At 36.0% G+C, this 20,835-nt stretch overlaps 2 protein-coding genes across 3 annotated transcripts; one reads left to right on the top strand and one right to left on the bottom strand.

The window, feature by feature from the left end:
• Window positions 1–170: 170 nt before the first annotated feature.
• On the bottom strand, window positions 171–12,818 carry LOC127975135 (palmitoyltransferase ZDHHC3-A-like). 2 transcript variants are annotated; one of them, XM_052578957.1, is made up of 7 exons: window positions 12,576–12,818; window positions 11,432–11,676; window positions 10,353–10,477; window positions 9,167–9,263; window positions 8,316–8,397; window positions 5,633–5,763; window positions 171–3,769 (listed from the first exon to the last, which is right to left on the bottom strand). In XM_052578957.1, the coding sequence occupies exons 2-7, from the start codon at window positions 11,654–11,656 to the stop codon at window positions 3,611–3,613; spliced, it is 819 nt and encodes a 272-aa protein (XP_052434917.1). In that variant the 5' UTR covers window positions 11,657–11,676; window positions 12,576–12,818; the 3' UTR covers window positions 171–3,610. The 2 variants fall into 2 exon arrangements, with proteins under 2 accessions (XP_052434917.1, XP_052434915.1); XM_052578955.1 differs by having other exon boundaries at window positions 11,357–11,676; window positions 12,576–12,810.
• Window positions 12,819–13,768: 950 nt separating this feature from the next.
• Window positions 13,769–19,272, top strand: LOC127975136 (receptor-binding cancer antigen expressed on SiSo cells). Its single transcript, XM_052578958.1, has 7 exons — window positions 13,769–14,037; window positions 14,482–14,578; window positions 14,754–14,832; window positions 15,744–15,902; window positions 16,442–16,549; window positions 16,685–16,776; window positions 18,086–19,272. The coding sequence occupies exons 2-7, from the start codon at window positions 14,496–14,498 to the stop codon at window positions 18,201–18,203; spliced, it is 639 nt and encodes a 212-aa protein (XP_052434918.1). The 5' UTR covers window positions 13,769–14,037; window positions 14,482–14,495; the 3' UTR covers window positions 18,204–19,272.
• Window positions 19,273–20,835: the final 1,563 nt, after the last annotated feature.

Here is a 20,835-nt window from a genome sequence, read left to right as displayed (position 1 = left end):
AAGGATGCACACACTGATAGTGTTTTAATGTTTTTGGTTATTAAATGTCTATTGTGTGTCAAACCACTGACCTGGACTCTATTTTAAAGGGAAACTCAACCACAAAAGCAGCATCTATTGAGCGCAGCAGGATATTAACATATATTCTACTCAGAAATCACATCTGAAAGTTGACCTGGCACTATGTGGGTGTATAACAGCCCACATGCAACCATACATTTTTATTCAAACAGCAATAGACTTGTAAAAACAGGCAAATTCATTTGAAGAAGCTTAAATCGTTAGTGTGCACCCATGGGAAACATCAGGTAACGGAAAAAATCCAGAACATTACAAATAACAATAATGTAGCCAGTAATGGAAAGATGCACAGTTATGGATTTTTTTAAAGCCCATAAATACAATAAAAAGAAAGAACAATGCTCTAGAACAACAAAATTGTAAAATATCAGTAAAATCCCTGGATGATACATTAAGTCTTACATGCATTTTTGCTAATTATGGTAAAGGCTCGAAGGGTCTACTGAGGACCATGTTTTTATATTGTCAGATTCTGCACCTGAATTTATATATTCATTGGTTTTCAGCTATTTTATAGTGTTTATAGTGTCTAAAAGACATCACTGCTCCAGGAACAGCTGGGATAATAAAATACACGTTATATGACATTGTCAGGAACTCAATGTCAGGTTTTTGGTAAGGGAGGAACTCAGGTGCAGACAGGAATTGGGTACACACAGGATTTATTAGACAAAAAGGGAAAACAAAAACCCACGAGGGGGAAAACAATTCCTAGGGTAAGGACTAAGTAACCAAACAAGACAGGGCTGACCAGATAAAGACACTAAACACTAACTATAAACAAACACTCACGGTATACAGGATACAGTCACAAGTGTGGAACACATCTGAGAAACACATATCACAATGACAATGAACCGACGCAAGACAGAGCACACTAGGAGATCTAAATAGGGGGAACAATCAAGACACGACAGGTGGCACAGATGGGACAATCAAGACACGACTAGGTTAACAAGGGGGGCGGGGCAAGGGAACGAGACAACACAAGCACATGGCCCAAAGACAAGGCCATGTGCTTGTACACAAAACATGGGTCTGTCATGATCCTGCCTCAAGACTAGGAAAAATCAAGGACACGAGGGCAGGATCATGACACTCAATCTCTCTATGCAGAGTATAAGTTTAGAAGAGCTAGCTGTATTTTTGGGTTTAAATACTGCTTTAAGGCAATTTGGTACAGTATGTAAAGGTTTTATTCCATAGGTAAAAAATAAAACAAAAAAAGAGTCTAATTCAAATGTCCTCAGTAGTCTCTTTGCAAGTCCAAGGTAGGAAATGTGAGAGTCTCAGGGTTTTTGGCTCCAAAAGTATTTCAATCACATCCTCCTCAATGATTTAACCTTGTGGGAACATGAGAACATGATCCAAAGTACCTTTCTGGCATGAGAGATCTGTAAATGGGCTCAACCAGGCCTTAGAAAGAGGACCTCCGAACGCTGACTTCATAGCTTCCCAGGATGGAGTCTTCTTCCCTGTAGGGTCTTCACACTTAAATTTTTCAATGCCCTCAAAAAAAGAAAAACAACAACACTGTGATTTTTGAAAAAAAAAATAGACTCCATAAATACATAGAAAACAACATCCATATTGGCTAAAAAAGTAATTAAATTTCACTGATTAAACTGAAAAGGAAAGCAAATGGTTACCATGCTTAAATAAATGTAAAAAAAAAAAAAAAAAAAATGGCATGGGGAGCGATTACTTTTACTCATGCACCTGCATGCTTGTTCAATCTTTAATACAAAATAACCCGACTGGAAGAAATGGTTTGACTTTCACTTTATGGCACAAGTTAAAAACACATGGAGCATGCAGCATGCCTTCACATTACAAATGAGGTACCTAAAGGAAAAGAAAAACAGACCATCTTAAATAGCATGCATTGTGTCGAAAGAACAAGAGTAGCAATCAAAGCTTACCTCCATCTCACACCAATGAAACAGGTAATTTATTTAAACAAATATATTTCTGAACAAGGGAACTACTAATTTACAACAAAACAGTGATTTTGCAATGTGAATGGCATTTTAGCTGCTGATTTTCATGTCATTAGACTGGATTCACATATGAAATATATTGTCAGAAACTTTGACACATTGTCACATAAAGCACTAATGAAGAGTGTTCAGGTTTTTAATTATTTACCATTTGTCAAAGAAGAACAGAGTGTCTGTTTCATACACACTTAAAAGTTCAAGCACATATCATCCTGTTCATCATAAAAAAATGTATATTAATTAAATGTCAAATGCAATTAATCACAACAATGGCATCAATGGTAAATCAACAACGTTTTAACTACAATAACAGTTTTTTTTTTAAGTCTGTTCCCTTCTTAAACATTTCTGCAAGCCAAGTTTATGGAAACATAAATCAGATCTAAAAAAGTACAGAGTGTAAATTGAGTGCAGGAAGTAACTCTTATAGGGCAGCTGAGTGACATCAGTACTGTTATTAATCAAAATCTTGTGTAATAGCAAATGTACTCATAATTTCTCAAATCACATTCTTTACATTTATAAAGTAATTATAATTTAAATGGAATTAATTTTCAATGTTAAGAATCAGGGGTGTAGAAATGAGCTGACAATGCACTGATTATGGAATTTAATAATAGATCAATTCTGTCACTTGTGAATGTAAAAGAAAATTGTGTATAGCTTTATCGGTATTTATCAATACGGTCTCTTTAGTTACATTCCTGCTTATTACCGTTTTCAAAAATAATCAAACCAATTTATGATCAGATGTCATCAGTGCATCATTTAGTTGAGAATCACTTGAATCCAAGCTGTCAGAACATATTTACACCCCTGTTAAACTTCCTATATTGTTTATATACTTTTTATATTTTGTACACATCCAGTGGCAATAATTTTAAGGCTTGTTTACACCAAAAATGATAAATATAAGGATAACTATAACTATATGTCCTTAATAGCAGTGCTTATAAAAGCATCTGATTGGCTGTCACTGTTTTTAATAATTCATGAGCTGGAAAAAAATAGTTCAGAGTGATTCAAATTATATTGTTCCTTAATGTCATTGTTGTTTAAAAAGTAGATGTCGTGTGGACTTCACTATTCTCCCAGAATTATTTATAGTTATCATTACAGTTATCATCCTTGGTAAAATAGCCTTTTACATTTTATATATATATAAACATTGTTTAAAAGTACCTTCAGAAAGTAGGTTATCATTCTGGACAGTCTGGCAAGATTACAATAGTGATTATATTAGCATAAATTGGCTTCTATTATCTGCGCAACATTCATCTTCATTTGGGTGTAGCTAGGCAGAGATGCTTGAGATTATGACATGATAAAGCATCCACTTTCTGTTCTGAATTAAAATAAATAGAGGCAAGGATAATTGGATATGCAATGATTTGTTCCCTGAAAGATGAAGGGGATTTATTCTCATTGGTATATGCTCTGTTTGAGTTGGGATTACATACAAATTAAAAGATACTGTTTATAAGGGCAGTCCAGGCATATTTGAGTCTCTAGCATAAAGCTTCCTGAGCTCAGACCACATACTGGTAGGGGTCAGCTTTCCCGTGGTCGGGGGTGGAAAACGGGCTAAACCATGCTATCGAGAAGGGGTGTCCGAATACCGCCTTCATGTTCATCCATTTTGTTTTTTTAGCCCATCTTCTCTCTTCCTTTTTCAACTGCTCTATGCCCTAAAAACAAGAGATAACCAAGACTTCAGAGTGTGTGGATATTACAAAAGAGAAAAAAAACAACTGACCCATTCCATAAAACAAAGAACTTCATCCAAATGTTTATCTGAAATCAGTTTATATATAGTGATTTTCACAGTGAACCGTCGTGCTAATACCAATACTAGCATACTGCTTAGTCCTTTCAGTGCAGTATATACTGCCCACTTATTTTTATAAAAATATCTTGGAGTATAATATATTATATAACGGTATGTATCTCAAACAGTAATGTGTTAAAATGGTACTGTAACTGTTATTTAACAGATAACTGTTTTTTAGGATTTTTAATATGTAAAACTGTCTTTACTCCCAATATTCCAATCAAATAAGGATTCAAGAAAGAGAGGTGATAATAGTTCAGGTTTATTCATCATATTGGAAAAATATGTAAAACGGAGAGCATTTTATTTTGGGATGATGTGCTGCATCCAATATTCATCCTATTTTCAGAAAAAAAAAACTATAAATATACATTAAATTAAAGCACTTAATAATAATAATGTTCACAAGACCATGGGCCCTATCATACACCCGACAAAATGTGACACAAGGCGCAGCGCAAGTGTGTTTGCTAGTTTCAGTCCGGCGCCGTTCGCATTTTCTCGTCCAGCGCCACATCGTTTAATTAGCAAATGCATTTGCGCTCATTTGTGCACCCATGGGAGCAAAAAAGAGGTGTGTTCAGGTGCATTCCTGGCACACTGCTATTTTAAGGAGCAGAAAATAGACTGCGCCATAGACCAACTCAAACCTCAAAGTCAATGGCGCAATATTTTTTTGCTATTTAAAAAGCGTGTTGGTAGAAAATGCGCCTCTGGAGGGTCCACAGTGCGCGTTGAGTTCTTATTAGACATAGGGATGCGCATCACACAAACATGCCAAATATTAAAAACAAAAGGATTACAGTGTAAAAGAATATTATATATTATTACATAATGTAATGATAGTCATTGCGTGTATTAGAATTAGGCTACCTATTTGCAATTCAGCCCATTACTACTTATAATGATGAATGAAATTGGCTAATTAATTGAACAATCGTGCCAATTCACACACATACTGTATATATATATATATATATATATATATATATATATATATATATATATATAACTGACTCATCGCACGGAGCTTTGGTGGATTCCTGCTTGTACCGTAGATGATCTGCTTGCACGCTTTAACTTCGTGCACGTTCAGATCGGTTTCTTCGCTTGAGAAACTTTCAGCTTTTCCGCCAATAAATTCCGCTGTGTAAATAGCGACCCGCCATGGCGCGAGCGCATCTTGCTCTTAAAGGGAATGGGAGATGACACACTGGTTGGTTTATTGAATGTTATGCCCATTAATCATTAAGAGATAAGGGATAACCCATTCCAAAAATGCGCCCCAGCGCACGGACCATTTTTCCGTCGTTAAAATAGCAAAAGTGGATTTGGACACGCCCTGTACACCAACGCCGTGTGCTTTACACTTTGCATTTAGAATGTTAAAATAGGGTCCCATGTCTTATGCAATAAGTTGACCAGAAGCACTGGATAGTTTGGACTCATGTGTCAAGTGTCACCAATTTACAGCATATTTTAATTATAACTTACAATGTAAAAAATGTAGCAAAAAAAGAATAACAACATAAACAAATAGATTGGATTTATTATTTAATACACAGAGACCTAGTTATAATTGTTGCATATGTGTTACATTTCACTTCAAGCCCATTTTTGGTAAAGCTGTCCACATGCATTAACCATAAAATAACAATATCAGACCACAAGCACTACCTCCACCACGTTCACCCACAGCTGAAAGGAAGCGATCTCTTACTGTCTCATCTGTGCAGATTGAATGGATTTGGGTGCCAAACATCACAGAGGTGAAGATGAGGAAGAGGAGGCCCTCAAAGCACAGGAGGATGAGGAGGATGACAGTGGCTGGAGGGGAGAAGGTACTGCACTCTAGGGTTAAGAGGGGAGAGGGAACACATACAGCTATACAATATACCAACATAACTATAAAATCCAAGGTTCATTTTGTCTCTGTTTAATTATTTGTAATGAAAAAAAAAAAAAAAAAGGGTGAGTATCTGGCAACACGTGTCTATGTGTAGGTGCAAACTGGGACATAACAGGCTTGGAAAGCGTTGAAACACATCATGACGTGGGTTAAGAGGTTTGATCATTTCACAAAGCTTGGTTAACAATATACTAGTGACCTGTTTAAAAACGCCACTGGTAACACTGTTTTTTTTTTTTTTTGGATTGACATTTATATTCTACTGTTCAATTTTTGGAGGTCAGTAAGATTTGTTTCATATTTATGAAAGAAGTCTCATAATCAGCAAGATTGCACTTATTTTGTCAAAAATACAAATCGAACAGTTGACGGTAGCCATTGACTTTTATTGTATGGAACAAAATACTGTACTATGGAAGTCAATGGCTACCATCAGCTGTTTGGTTACAAGAATTATTCAAAATATCTTCTTTTATGTTCAACAGAAGAAATAAACTCATACAGGTTTGGGACAACTTGAGGGTCAGTAAAAGCATTTACATTTTTGGGTGACTAAAACTATAAACATCTTTAAAAAAAAAAAAAAAAAAAAAAAATCTTACTTGCCCCAACCTTTTGAATGGTTGTGATGCTGAAATTCATTCCAACAACTCTTTTCTCTTCTAAAGAACCTGTACTTTGAGTATGCACTCACTGGCCACTATATATGTGAATGTGAGGCAAATTGTAAAGCGCTTTGGATGGCCATGTGGTCTGTTGAAAGCGCTATATAAATGCAGTCCATTTACCATTTACCATATTAGGTACGCCTTGCTAGTACCGGGTTGGAGCCCCTTTTGCCTCCAGAACTGCTTTAATTCTTCATGGCATAGATTTAGGTGTTGGAAACATTCCTGAGAGATTTTGGTCCATATTGACATGATAGCACCATGAAGTTGCTGCAGATTTGTCGGCTGCACATCCACGATGTGAATCTCCCGTTCCACCACATTCCAAAACTGCTCTATTGGATTGAGATCTGGTGACTGTGGAGGCCATTTGAGTAAAGTGAACTCTTTGTCAGGTTCAAGAAACCAGTCTGAGATGATTTGAGCTTTGTGACATGGTGAATTATCCTGCTGGAAGTAGCCATCAGAAGATGGGTACACCGTAGTCATAAAGATATGGACATGGTCAACAACAATACTCAGGTAGACTGTGGCATTTAAACGATACTCAATTGGTACAAAGAAAATATCCCTCACACCATTACACCACCACCACCACCTGCCTGAACCGTTGAGACAAGGCAGGATGGATCCATGCTTTCATGTTCTTTATGCCAAATCCTTAGCTGACAGGAGCAGCCCATCTGCTTCAGGGTTCGATCTGTTGTGCATTCAGAGATGGTATTCTGCATACTTTGGTTGTAATGAGTAGTTATTTGAGTTACTGTTGCCTTTCTTTCATCTCTAACCAGTCTGCCAATTCTCCTCTGACATCAGCAAGGCATTTTCGTCCACACAACTGCCACTCACTGGATATTTTACATTTACATTTCAGCAATTAGCCGATGCTTTTATCCAAAGTGACTAACAGTGCATTCAAGGCTATACATTTGTTCCCTGAGAATTGAACCCATGACCTTTTGCACAGCTAATACAATGCTCTACCACTGAGCGCCAGAAACTGTCTTTTTTCTCTTTTTCGGACCATTCTCTGTAAACCCTAGAGATGTTTGTGCGTGAAAATCCCAGTAGATCAGCAGTTTTTTAAATGCTCAATCCAGCCCTTCTGGCACCAACAAACACTCCACATTCAAAGTCACTTAAAATCCCTTTTTTTCAAATTCTAATGCTTGGTTAAAACTTCAGCATGTCGTCTTCACCACATCTAGATGCCTAAATGCACTGAGTTGCTGCCATGTGATTGGCTGATTAGCAATTTGTGTTACCAAGCAAATGAACATGTGTACCTAAAAAAGTGGCCGGTGCGTGTATAAGCTAGCAGCAAACACAGGTTGAAAAACTTATGCAAAGCTGAATAAAATTGTAAATAAATAATATTTCACTGGAGATGTGGCAGGGGTATAAGAATGTCCTCCAACAGTGACCATGTGTATTTGAATCTGCTTCTACTTCATTACCTGTCCACTTTTTGTCCTAATAAAAAGGACATTCTATTACATTTACATAATACCGTTAAGTAAATTTCAGCAGCAATTTTTTGTTCCACACAGGGCTGTACGATAATTTGCATGCGATATTTAATGCGCATCTTGTCAGCAAAGTCTACAGGAAAGAAATACACGTTTGAAGGGAGGCTCAGGAAAATGACAGAGTTTACATTTTCGGATCGCTTTAAGTACTTATCTGTATTTGCAAAAGTTGGAATGCTTTTTCCAGTAAATAACTTTCTAAATTGCATGCCTGTCATCTGACCCTGACATTTAGAGGTCACTGGGGTCAAGTTATCCATCTTGCTATGCTAATAATAAGCTGCTTTTCTTGCTTACTTGTCCAGTCATCTTCAAAGCAGTAGAGAAAATGAAAGACCACCATGACCAAGGCATGGAGAGAGATCAGGGAAATGTACATCTGAAAAACACACCAGCACCAACATTAGATGTTTGTTAGTGTTGGTTTTAAATAACCATAATTAAATAAAACACGATTAAATCCCTGCTGAAAACATTACAATCAATGTAATATTACCGGTAGTTATACTTTCAAATTCAGAAGGAAGTAATTGAATGGACTTTTATTAGCAAGTCCAGAACTTCTTAGTTTCATTGAAATTAAATGCTTATAACATGTGGCTAACACAACAGTAGGCACTTTTCCATTACCCTGTGCAAATTAAAATTGCGAATTGAAAATATGCTAAATGGAAAGATAAGTGAAGATAAAGCAGGGGAAAATGCATTGGTTAAACCCCCTTATTCTTATACATGTATAGCCCTGATAACCATGTCTATTCTGCAGAGCCCGAAGAAACGTTTGATTCTCAGCGAGATCTGCGAGTTTTTCAGATGCGTCAATTTTGCAAAACCATCCATATATCGCAAAAATTTTTCAAGCTTGTATGAGGTGGTTTTTCAGGCAATGTGAAAAAGGAATTTGAATAAATATAACCAAAATCTGTCAAAATCCCACCAAAATTCATCGCCATGACTTAACCCAAGAGGCAAAAGGATATGATTTAGTCACATAACATTGGTTTATGGAAACGCCGTCCTTTCCCAATACTTTTTTTAGCAACATTTATAAAATATTGCCAAAGTTTTGCGCAAATCAGTAATGGAAATGCGCCTAGTGTCTGTGTTTTTTTTTAGAAGTGTGCATATTGAGCCATTTTAATACTTACTGTGAAAAGCACAAAGTACTTCTGGTTATTTTCCCCAACACAATTGTTTACCCAAGGGCAATGATGATCCATCTTCCGTATACAGCGCTTACAAACACTAAAGTGAGTTTGAAAAGAGGGATGGAGGAAAGAAAGAGATGAAAAAAGTCTCCTTAATACTTCCAAATAACTGAAAGACTAACTTAAACAATGGTTTGAAGATTTCAAAAACATTCAGCTTCATGTACAGGGGTTGGAGAAAATAATGAGAGCACTTATTATTACAGGGGTTAATATCATTTGTTTAACTACAATGAAAACATTGCTATTATCTTTTATTTATCCTTTCTGTTGTCATATGCATATCAGTTGTGGATAAATTGTGTTCAATTCAAGCTGTGTGTGAAATGGTAGCCATATCATAAGTCTGTTTAGCAGGAGCTTCTGTGAATTTACCAGCCCAATTGCTTGATGTTTTATAGTGTTGTTTGGTTTTCCAGTCTTTATGATAATGATTGCATACATAAAGCATGGGAAGACTTCATAATGAAGAAGAATAATGGGTGGAACCCGAAAGTGAATAATAGAGACTGTCAAACCCTAAGAAGGATCCTGTCCAAACAACACAGAAAAACTCCCGCAGTATGACAGCAAACCTCAGTAGACTACAGAGAACTTGCATCTGTGAAAGAGCTGCATCTGCTGAAACTATAAATCACAGACACACATGCCAAAATCAGAAAAAAAGAATGCCTTTTATCACAAACCCTGGACAGCTGGAACACCCTGGCCAGCTCAGTCCCCCAACTTGAATATTATCAAACCACTGTGGGAAGTTTTGGAGACGCTGATTCCATCCTATAACATTTCTGAAACGACTGGCAGATGATGACAATCCATTGGAGACTATTCATTTGAATTAATTTATTCTAAGGTTGGAAGTTGTACTAAAGGCCAATGGTGGTAAAAAAAACATAATAATGAAATATTGCCCATTTATTAGGTGTTCACATTATTTTGTGCGACCCCTGTATATACATACACACTAACTCTAAACATGACTATGTTCTAAGGAATGTGCTGTACAAATGGTAATAAATCAATAGAACTGAATAGAAAGCATCTAAAATGATCTCAATGCAGAAAAAAACATGGACAGTAATATAACCATGATAAATAGAAATGTCTCCATATGCTCCTGTCTCACCTGCAGTGGTGAGCTCTATCCGGCTTAATACTGCAACACTTGGGGCATTTGTAAACCACCTGGCCTGGCTTCAGCTGCAAGCTCTCGATGTACTCCTTTGTGGCGTTGCCCTTTGGTACAGCTCCCTAAGAAAGCATCGGGAAACTTCAGCAACAGTTTAATAGCAGTATGGGAATCATTTATGACACCTTTGTTATCATTCTAAGTTTGGGGGCAAAAATAAGTTCAAAAAGGCTGACTGACGGTATACTGTCTCCAATCATTCCAACACCTGCTGGATGCTGGATGAGGGGTGTAGATTAATGTTATCATGTCGCGACGCTTAACACAACAACGATTAAATGGCAATCTAGGTGTGAGACGGGCACCAATAGTCACAGAATATTATAGACAAAAGAATAATGATTGACAGCAGTTCAGAGTCAAGTATAATGTTTTCAATATTGGAGTCAGTTTGTTACTTGATGTTTTCGTGTTCATTTATTTAATTAAAATTGATAAATTGTTACAACTTTTTATATTTTATGTGGTGACGATGTACTTTTGATAAAAAAAAGTTTTTTTTTATTGTACGTTCGTTTGGCATTTCATTTATTGTATACCCTTTAAATGTGCTTATTGAAAGAACAACAGCAGCAGCAGCATGGTGAAACATTTATTTGGAACATGTATTTGGTACACCTTATATATTTACTCTTTCCTTTCATTCTTTTCATGGCTTTGTAAAACTTGTCTCGGATGTTTCTCTGTGTCACTTTTTGCTTAACTTTATTAATTATTATTATCTTTATTATTAGTAGTAGTGTGTGTGTGTGTGTGTGTGTGTGTGTGTGTGTGTGTTTGTGTGTGTGTATATATATATATTAGATATAGTAAGTATAATACGTAAGCATTACATACAATTCCTCTGATATACTTGTAGAAATCCCTCATAATATGGGAAATCTTCTCCCCTACCCAGTAGACTCCATGAAAGAATTGATTATTACAAGTAAAAAACCAACCGGGTCAGTGCACATGGCTCTGAAATGAGATGCCACAGCAAGGAAGGCCAGGCTGTTAAAGAGTGTGCCATTCACCAGGCTGTAGGTGAGGTTCTTCGATGGAATCAGCATGACGAACAGCACAACGAACACAGCAAAGACGACAAGAAGCCAGGTGATGATCGCACAAACGATGCCGCAGACATCTTGGATGAACCACATGTTATTCTGTCGCTCATGATAGGGAGGAAGACATTGTACAGGCTGGAGGCCACTGCCCTGCCTCTCGACGTCCCTGAAACGCGGCACTGGACTTCTCATCCTAACACATAGATGCCATCCTGTCAGAAATGATGGAAAAAGAGACAAAGATGGATAATATTACCTTATTACATCACAAAAGTTGGTGCACAGTCTATTGTGATTTCACATAAAACCATGGTAAGCAGAGCAAAGTATAGATCTTGTATAGTATTTAGACAGTGGTTCTCAACCAAGGAGAAATTCATAAAATTCTAAAAGGTCATGATAATTTTTAGTTATGTTAAAAAATTATTTGTGGGTACAAAAGATAAAATAAATATAAAATTATTTGTAAAAAAAAAAGTAGACTAGAAAATACATGTAAATAAATAGGTGTAAAAGTGTAAACTGTGGGGGTCATGGACCACTGGTTTAGGAGACACAGAAGGTCATATTTAGTGGACGCATGCGGTCTGACAGATAAACACACTTGAGCAGAACCAACAGTGTCACTAGAAGACACAATTTAGTTTCACTTTTTTTTTTTTTTTTCGATTTATGGCCCGCATATCAATACTACATCCAACTTGTAACGTTATGCCTACTGATGGCATTCCCGTCCACTTGGGTCCATAATGAGACAGTCGTGCATTGTTCAAGAGTACTAGACATTATTTAGCAGTAACATTACGCGTTTCAAAATGTGTAAACAATTATTTACTTAACCAAATAGCCCAAAATCTGGTTTGTAAAGTCAAAGCAGCAGAATCGTGACATAATCTCACAATGGTGTGAATTACGCCTTGAGTGTGCCAAGATATCACCAATAACGCATACACCATCCAAGCGCAACGTTTATATTATTCTCATGAAATAGAAAGTGTATGGCATAAGAGTTCATAATGACGTGATTCTGACTTAATAACACTGAATTAAATAAACCAGCTGTGTAAAGAAACCAGCGCTACCTGACCAAAGCGATACTAACGTTACTCACATATTTGGCGACACTGATGGAGCTCCTCGCGTTTGCTCGCCCACTCAAGGCAGAGAATATCCAAAAATGCATGGATCAGTGCTAACAGGGGGACATGTTTGAGATTAGTATTTTAACAAAAAATGTGGTTTACCCAATTATTGCATGGGGGATGGAGAAATGCTGCATTTTTTTTTTGCTGTGCCAGCTCCTCCCTTCACTGGAGAAACTGATCGCCACACCCCCTTTCATTAGAGGCGCAACCGGATCACGATCCGAAATGGAAACCACTTCTAGAAAACGAATCTGTGGATTGCTAGGCGTTGCCTGTGAGACTGAAACTTGAGGTCTTTTATTTGAGTGAGCTCAGAGGCTCAGTCAGCCCAATATCCCATTGAGCCGAATTCAAATCTCAGGTTGTTCTAATACTATTGGATATATTTTGTAGCATTAAAAGTATAATCATTTAAATGTTTTACTTCATAAGAATTCGAATCTGGTTCAAAATGAATGTCATTGAAAAAGCGTCTTTGCAAAATGCCTTTAAAATATAGGCATTCAATTAATCACAAACGACTGTGATTGGTTCGTCCTCTTAGCGCAGAGAAAAGTAAACAGATACCCCGTGATAATATCGTTGTATATCTGGCACTTTTTATGGACACTGAGAAATTTACAAAGGGATTGCTTTAAAATATAAATAAATACATAAATTCAGATTTAATGCATTACTTATTTATAATTATACATTTCAGGATAGATTAATAGAATGTGTGCAAGATTAATTATATTTAGATTTTTTTTGCAATTATTAAGGAAAAAAAGAAAAGAAAAAAAAGTACATTTTAGAACGGACTTTTATTTTGTGGTATGGCAGAAAATGTAAAGCGTCCCTTCAAATTTGCGCAAAACAGCCCAGCATGCGTGTTGCCAAGTTGTAAATGACCATTAAATTTAAACAAAATATTTTGCTTGACAAAACCACACGGATAATTTTATTTAATGTATTTAAATTGCAATTTTATTTTATATTTGTATTTAGCTTAATGTGCAGAAACAGCTCTTACAAAATAACAATGGTTAATGTATCGTGTGTTTTTGTGTGTGTGTGTGTTTTTTTTTTCATAAACACATATTGTGTATTTGGGTCTTTTCCTGACACCAATAAATATTTACACGCTTTAACCCAGGAAAATTATTTTATGCGGACAACCTGGCAACCCACAGGCTCCAGTCCAGTTCCCTGTTGGTGTGAGGTTGTACAATGAAGGCGCGATGGCTGCTTGCAGTAATATGGATGAGAATGACCAACTTGACAGCCGCTCTTCATGATGGCTCTGCTTTCCTGAACGCTTTCTTTGCCAAAACACAGTAATCTCCCTGTTTCATCCCATCTGTAAAGGCCAAGTGTTGTGTTTGCCTCAATCTGCTAGCCCCGTGCTATGATTCTATCCACATCAACTCTCTTTAATTGACCAAACCGGTGAGTTAACGTTACTAAGATTGATTTTTGCCCTTTCATGACGCATATACGCATACAAGCTCTCTGAATATAAACTTAAGCGAAGTAACCTCATTAGGAAACATAGATGTTTAGTTAGTTAGCTGGCTTTGCTTGTAGCTAACATTAGCCATTGCTATGGTACTACATGCTTCCTTGATTGCTGCTAGTAAAGGTCAATATGGCAAATTGGATGACGCAAAATAGCATTATATAACTGTATGGACCATATCAAAACTCAAAACGGAAAAAAAATTAGCAAACAATTAGTGTCCGAGGACTTTGCATGGATTCTTATAGTGCCTAGTCTTCATGTCTGAATTGCTGACGTTGCTTATTTTAATTCTTTGAGGTTTGATGTGTTTCTGTTTTGAATGTATGAATTAATACATACACTTTTTCCCTGTATTCTTTGTCTCTATTTAGATATCACTCATAACATGGCCATCTCACAGTTTCGCCTTTTTAAGATATGCACCTGCTTGGCATCTATTCTCTCATTCTTGAAAAGATTGATTTGTAGGTAAGTATTAATCTCTTGTTCTATTGCTCGCATATTCATCTTGTGAATTGTCAGTCTGAAGCCTGTTAACTTCAGGGAATCCAGAGATGAATGCATGTCCCTTACAGATTTGATGCTGTGGTGATTAGTTTACTCTGCTACGCTGTGTTTTGACTGTTGTTGTTTGTTACTGTAGGACTGGAAGGTCCCGCAAGCTGAGTGGGGATCAGATCAGCCTCCCGACCACAGTTGATTATTCCTCTGGGGCAAAACAGGTAAATAAAAAATTCTGGAATCATGCTGGAGACTGTCATGAATATTTACAATAAATATTGCTTAAGAAATGGGTCATAAGAAAAATACTTTGCACAGAGAAAGTATTTTTTTAAGGGCAAATTCATGCAATACATTTTCAAAATAAATACACATTGTCAGAAAACATTATATTTTAAACAAATTATGTTCTTTTGAACTTATTGATCAAAGAATACTGAATAATATTGTATTACTACTTTTACTACTGTAAAAAATGTGTCACAGTTTCCACCAAAATAATAAGAAATAATAAAAAATATATATTTTTAAAAGCAACAGGATAATATGACTGAAGACTGTTATACTAGCTGCGGAAAATTTAGCTTTGCCATGGAATAAATTTAATTACAGTTATATAATTATATTAAAATATAAAACAGTTAACGATATTTCACATTGTGTGTGTGTGTGTATGTGTATATATATATATATATATATATGTATACATATACACACATACTGTATTATTGATCATATAAATACTTTGTCTAAAGCATAAGACACTTCTTTCAAAATATTACAAACTTGTCTAGAAAATGATGTCCTGGCCTTAATAGTGGCAAAAACTTTTTGTTTTTATTTCAGGAAAAAATATGTTTAAGAATAGATGGGGAAAAAATACCATTATAGCATCAGAAGCCGCATTTTTCACTATTTCAAACAAAGAAAGAGCTTTTAGAAACCGACCATGTCCGAATGGTTAAATGATCATGGAGGTCCTTCACAAAAAGAAGCCACACATTTTTACGCGTCTATGAAAATAACAAAAATAAAGCACACTTTCACGTAGAAATAAACTGGGCATGACTATTCCTACCATTGGCCTTAGCTTGATGAAGTGAGTGAATGTTTGTTGTATAATTCAATTCAGCCAGAGATTGAGGATTGGAGCTCATGGGACGAGGAAGCTCCAACAAGTATTAAAATTGAAGGTGGCAATGGGATGGTTCCACCTCCACAGAATGGAGATGAAGAAGAAGAGCCAGACTACTTCAAAGACATGGCTCCCACCATCAGGAAAACACAAAAGGTAGATTGATTATTAGGAGGGGTTTCATCTGCTGCTGGTTCACTGTGATTTGTTGATTTATTTCTCTCTAACTTCTCTTTTAGTTTGTATTTTATTCTGCCCTGTAGTTTTATATTGTATGTTTTTACATTCTTCTTTCGCTTTCTTTCTTAAAAACAATAAAAACACTACTTTTTTTTTCTTTTTTTTTTACAATTTATTTCTTTAGTTAGGGCAAGAAGAAATTAAATTCTATCGAAATAAGAGACTTTTATAGTTTCATGTAAAAATATCAAGTAAGTTTGGGTTTTGAGAATAACAGCTTTCACCTTGTGATGAAAAAAGGGCCAAATATTGTTGAAGCACTAGTGCAGTCCTTCTCAATCCCATTTTTGTGTAATATGTGCAATATCTTTCAAAATATTGGAGTCTAATTAGCAAGGCTGAAATAAATAGATATTAAAGACGTTACATTTATTTCATCAAAGGAGGGTTAAAAAATGTCTCTTATTTTTCAACCATAAAAAAAAAATCAGTGCCATTTTGTGCTCTTTTTCCAGATTGTGTTGAAGAAAAGGGAACCTCTGAATTTCTCTATGCCAGACAGCTCCTCAGGTTTCTCCAGCCGACTAGCAGCCAGTCAGGACATGTCCTTCATCCAGCCCTCTGTGAGTGACAGTGTAACAATCACAGTTGCGATTGTGAGGCAAATCAACACTTTAGATCAACAGCAACAAAAGATTTATTGGGAGTCCTCCAATTGATATGATGATCAGGAAACACAATGTCTCTGTGTGCTACAGGCGGAGCTGGGGGACATGGACACCTGGCAGGAGGACAGCAATGCCTGGGAGGATGATGCAGATGCAGCCTGGGAGGCAGAGGATGTGCTGAGGTGAGCTACCTGACCAGCTGACTATGAGGTGGTCCTGAGCAATAAAAATGTTTTTTTCTGGTTCTGAAGACTGCCAACCTGTACACATTTTGCATAGTGGTTAGACATTTTGACATTTCCCACTCTAAACTACGCCAAAACCTGGTGACAAGACTCAAAACAAGCAACAGAAAAAGATGGCGAATTCAACCAATCAGCTCAGGGTATGTTTGTAGCAATAGCCAAAAATACATAAAAAAGCAAACAAATAGTTTGCCATTTTATCATTAGGATATAATGTTTCATGAAGATATTTTGTAAATTTCTTACCGTGTGTATGTGTATGTATATATATACAGTGTGTGTGTGTGTGTGTGTGTGTGTGTGTATATATATATATATATATATATATATATATATATATATATATATATATATATATATATATATATATATATATTATATATATATATATATATATGCATGGCTAAGAACATTAGAGAATTTTTTTTATTTTTATTTTTTTTCAGATTCCAGATTTTCAAATAGTTGTATCTCGGCCAAATATTAAACCATACATCAGTGGAAAGATTATTTATTCAGCTTTCAGAAAAATTGACACTTAAAACTTGTTTTCTGGTCCAGGGTCACGTATGTTTTACAAGCAACGTGTTACATATTTTGTAACTGGTATGATGATGATGTGATGTGTATATGTCAGAGGTTTAAATTCTGTAGAAATAAGCTGAGCAGATTCTGTGATGGTCTGGTAATAATTGAACTCAAAATATTTTGAGGTAGAATATGGCGGTTTTCTGATTTTGTCCACTAGGTGTCAGTGTACAAGCACAGTTGCTTTCAACCTCCTCTGCATTGTGCCAAATCTCGACTAAAGGGATAGATCACTAGAAATTCTGTCATCATTTACTCACCCCTTATGTCATTCCAAAGCTGTGTGCATTTTTTTCTTCTGTAATACATAAAAGACACAATTATGAACACTCTTGATAACAGTTTCAGTTGATATATATATATATATATATATATATATATATATATATATATATATATATATATAATAAAAAAATACAATGGAAGTACTGAGCTGTTTGTATTCTTGCCACTCCAGTTGTAATTTTTAAGAGTGCTGTTTTACATTTATCTAACATCTATCCATCATATTTGAAAGGGTATGTTTTTTTAGTGTATTTACTGATACAGTAAATCAATAATCTGATAAAAAAAGATTATTGATTTTCAAAACCATTATCTATTTAAACTTATCATGAATGCAATGAAATGGATTTTTCTTTGTCTATTGTGAATACAGGCAGCAGAAGCTGGCTGAGAGAGAGAGACGTGCAATAGAGCAACAGAGGAAGAAAATGGAAAAAGAGGCACAGAGAATGATGAAAAAAGAGCAGAAGATTGCTGTCAAGCTTTCCTAACATTAATACAGCACACCGGACACTCAAAGCAACAGCCAAACAACTGCTCATATTACATTTGACCTGGTTTTGTCCTGCCTGCCACACTGCTGTCCATCTTGGGGATTTTTTGTTTTTGTTTGTTTCTTCAGGTTTTCTTTTTGTATTGGATTGAACACAGCACCAAGACTCGTCCCTCTTGTTTATTTTTGAGCTATTGGGACTGTTCTTACGGTGCAGTCGATAAAAGAAAAATGAAATGTTTTTTCTTTCTTTCAGTATTTCTATCACTTGAATGATTTCGTGAAGAACCATTTTAGTTCAGGAATTCTGTTCATTTTTGATTTAGCTTTTTTGCCTCCCTTTTTTGCCTTTTTCTTCATCAAAGTCTTGTGTCTGTGCTTTAAACACCGGACCTCTCCAGAAATGGGTGATATCTCAATATTTCAAAAGAATCAAATTTATGCAACCTTGGGTTTTTGCTCCTCACATTCTTTTTAGCCGTCTATCTTATCTGTTGCAATTATTTTTACCTGGAAATGATGGGTTTAATTGTGAATAATCCTTATATTTTGAGTCATCTGGTTAATTGTCTGTGGGAATAGAGAGCAGAGATATTCAGTATGTACCGAGGATCGAAGAGAGTGCTTTTAAGAGATGTGGGTTGGTCGTCATGGAAACGTTGAACTTTTTAAAATATCCAAATTGGCAACTAAACCATCTTTTATTTTTAGTAAGGCTGTGTTACCGAGAAGAGCAATGACTAAGAGAAAAGCATTCACTGTTTGTTCTTTAGCTATTAAAGAATTTCTTATTGTAGAAATTGATCATGTTTATTGATAGAATGAGGAGGAGGAGGAGGATGGTGCTGATGCTGAAATTAAGCTCTGCATGCTGTGATGATTATTAAGGAACGTGAAGCCATGAGAGCCCCAGGTACAGATAACAATGGAAAAACTGAATAAAATCACACCTTTTGCTATGATTTATGTTTTCCATTTGTGCATGCTCATCCCTTTTTAAGTTGTTTTTACATTTTTTTTTTCACAGTGCAGCCTTAGCTGTAATAAACATTTTGGTTATCTGTTCAGTGGTTTATCTTTATTCAGAGGCTTTCGGAATCTTCTACTGTCATCATCAAAAAACATGCTCATCGTGTCGTGTTAAAGATGACGTCTTTGGGTCTCTGAACATAATCAGCAATACTAGACGTAATTTAATCTGTTTGTACTCGGACTGTTAAGATGTTCAGTCAGCATCATAAAGCTGGATACATGTGCTATCATTTGTGATATTCAAGGTCAGACGCATTATCCGGACCGGTGGAATATTCCAGCTCTGAGAATGTGATGTCATAATCCCCATCTGCTTCAGCAACGCCCCCGTCCGTCCAACCAGCCCTCCCACAGCCTGACCCACTTAGAATGAGAGAGGAAAATAAACTCTGACTGAATTATACATTACATGCTGTCTTCTGCAGCTTTGTGCTTCTTCATCACACCTGACTTTATGGTATTCACATGAGTTTGTCTCTGTAATCATCAAGATTTTTGGACCATGTTCATTAAATAAAATGTATATAAGCACTGTATTGATTTTATGGGGTGCGTGGGTGAGGTGGGGGGGCACCTCAGCAAAATATAATATTGAAACATTTACAATACATAGTCTGGAACAGAGTAAATAGCTACAGTAACTGTAGTGTTCAACTGGGCTAGCAGCAAGCATTTGCTCAGTCTTGCCATTTCATGCGTGCAGGGTTGCATGATTATGCAATAGTCGAGTCCCATCTGGTCGCAGATGGACTGTTCTGTGTGTTTCTCAAGTGGCCCAGGGGTCCATGCTTGCTGTGTAATGGTTGCTTTAGTCTCAGCTTCTGAATATAGCAGCACTTATGTTCATATACTCCATATATTTTGTATTTCTTTTTAAGTTTTTGGGTTCTTTTGGGTGTTTTTGTGATTGTCCAAAGCACATGAATGAGACTTGAGACTGGGCGTCTGTGTCATCTATCTGTAACATTCCAACACCTAAATGTCATTTCACACTGAACCACAACACGGGGTTAACCCCACTAATGAATTATTGGAGTGAAAAGTTCCACTGCCTGGGTTTAAAAGAGGGATTTAGAAAGAAGATAACCAGTGTGTAAAACTCTCAAAATGTCTGCCATTTCCACAAAGGATGTAATGTTAAATTATGCAAAAAGTGTGAAATTGTGAAATGACATTACAGGTAGCCTACACTTGTACTTGCAAACTATTTTCTGTCTTGGTAAAAATAGTCTACTGCTTCTTTAACATATAGCGGTTCAAAGAAACTTAATCTTGTGAAGAGCAAAGAATTACATTTTATTAATCTAGGATTAAAGTTTAAGGATCACTTTACTGATTTAACTCACTATACTTGGAACATCACAGCCTTAAACCTTTTCGTAAAACACCTTCCATAATAGATTTGTGGAGATTTTTTGTACATTCATTTTATTTATGAGATCTAGCTGAAAAGCAGGCCCAGATGTTAGACCGTTTTTAATTTTCAGCACAAATTTAATGGGGAATCTTTAGTACTCCTTACAAAAATACTCTACTTCTATTGGTAGATGAAAACCTTATCAAATTATCCAAAATATTCAACAGGCATGATAGCAGAA

This window comes from Carassius gibelio, chromosome B16 (assembly GCF_023724105.1).
Source record: "Carassius gibelio isolate Cgi1373 ecotype wild population from Czech Republic chromosome B16, carGib1.2-hapl.c, whole genome shotgun sequence".
Classification (NCBI taxonomy): Eukaryota; Metazoa; Chordata; class Actinopteri; order Cypriniformes; family Cyprinidae; genus Carassius; species Carassius gibelio.
Note: the sequence above shows the minus strand (reverse complement) of the source record. Positions and strands in the feature narration are given on the sequence as shown.

Bases quoted from the DNA above. Each gene is read 5' to 3' on its own strand.
- LOC127975135 (XM_052578955.1), bottom strand. From the start codon at position 11,656: ATGAGAAGTCCAGTGCCGCGTTTCAGGGACGTCGAGAGGCAGGGCAGT. The intron at 10,478-11,356 runs GTTGGTTTTTTA...ATGCTTTCTTAG, and splicing joins GAGCCATGTGCACTGACCCG to GGAGCTGTACCAAAGGGCAA. The intron at 8,398-9,166 runs GTAAGTATTAAA...TGTGTTTTTCAG, and splicing joins AGTACTTTGTGCTTTTCACA to ATGTACATTTCCCTGATCTC.
- LOC127975136 (XM_052578958.1), top strand. From the start codon at position 14,496: ATGGCCATCTCACAGTTTCGCCTTTTTAAGATATGCACCTGCTTGGCA. The intron at 15,903-16,441 runs GTAGATTGATTA...CTCTTTTTCCAG, and splicing joins CCATCAGGAAAACACAAAAG to ATTGTGTTGAAGAAAAGGGA. The intron at 16,777-18,085 runs GTGAGCTACCTG...TTGTGAATACAG, and splicing joins GAGGCAGAGGATGTGCTGAG to GCAGCAGAAGCTGGCTGAGA.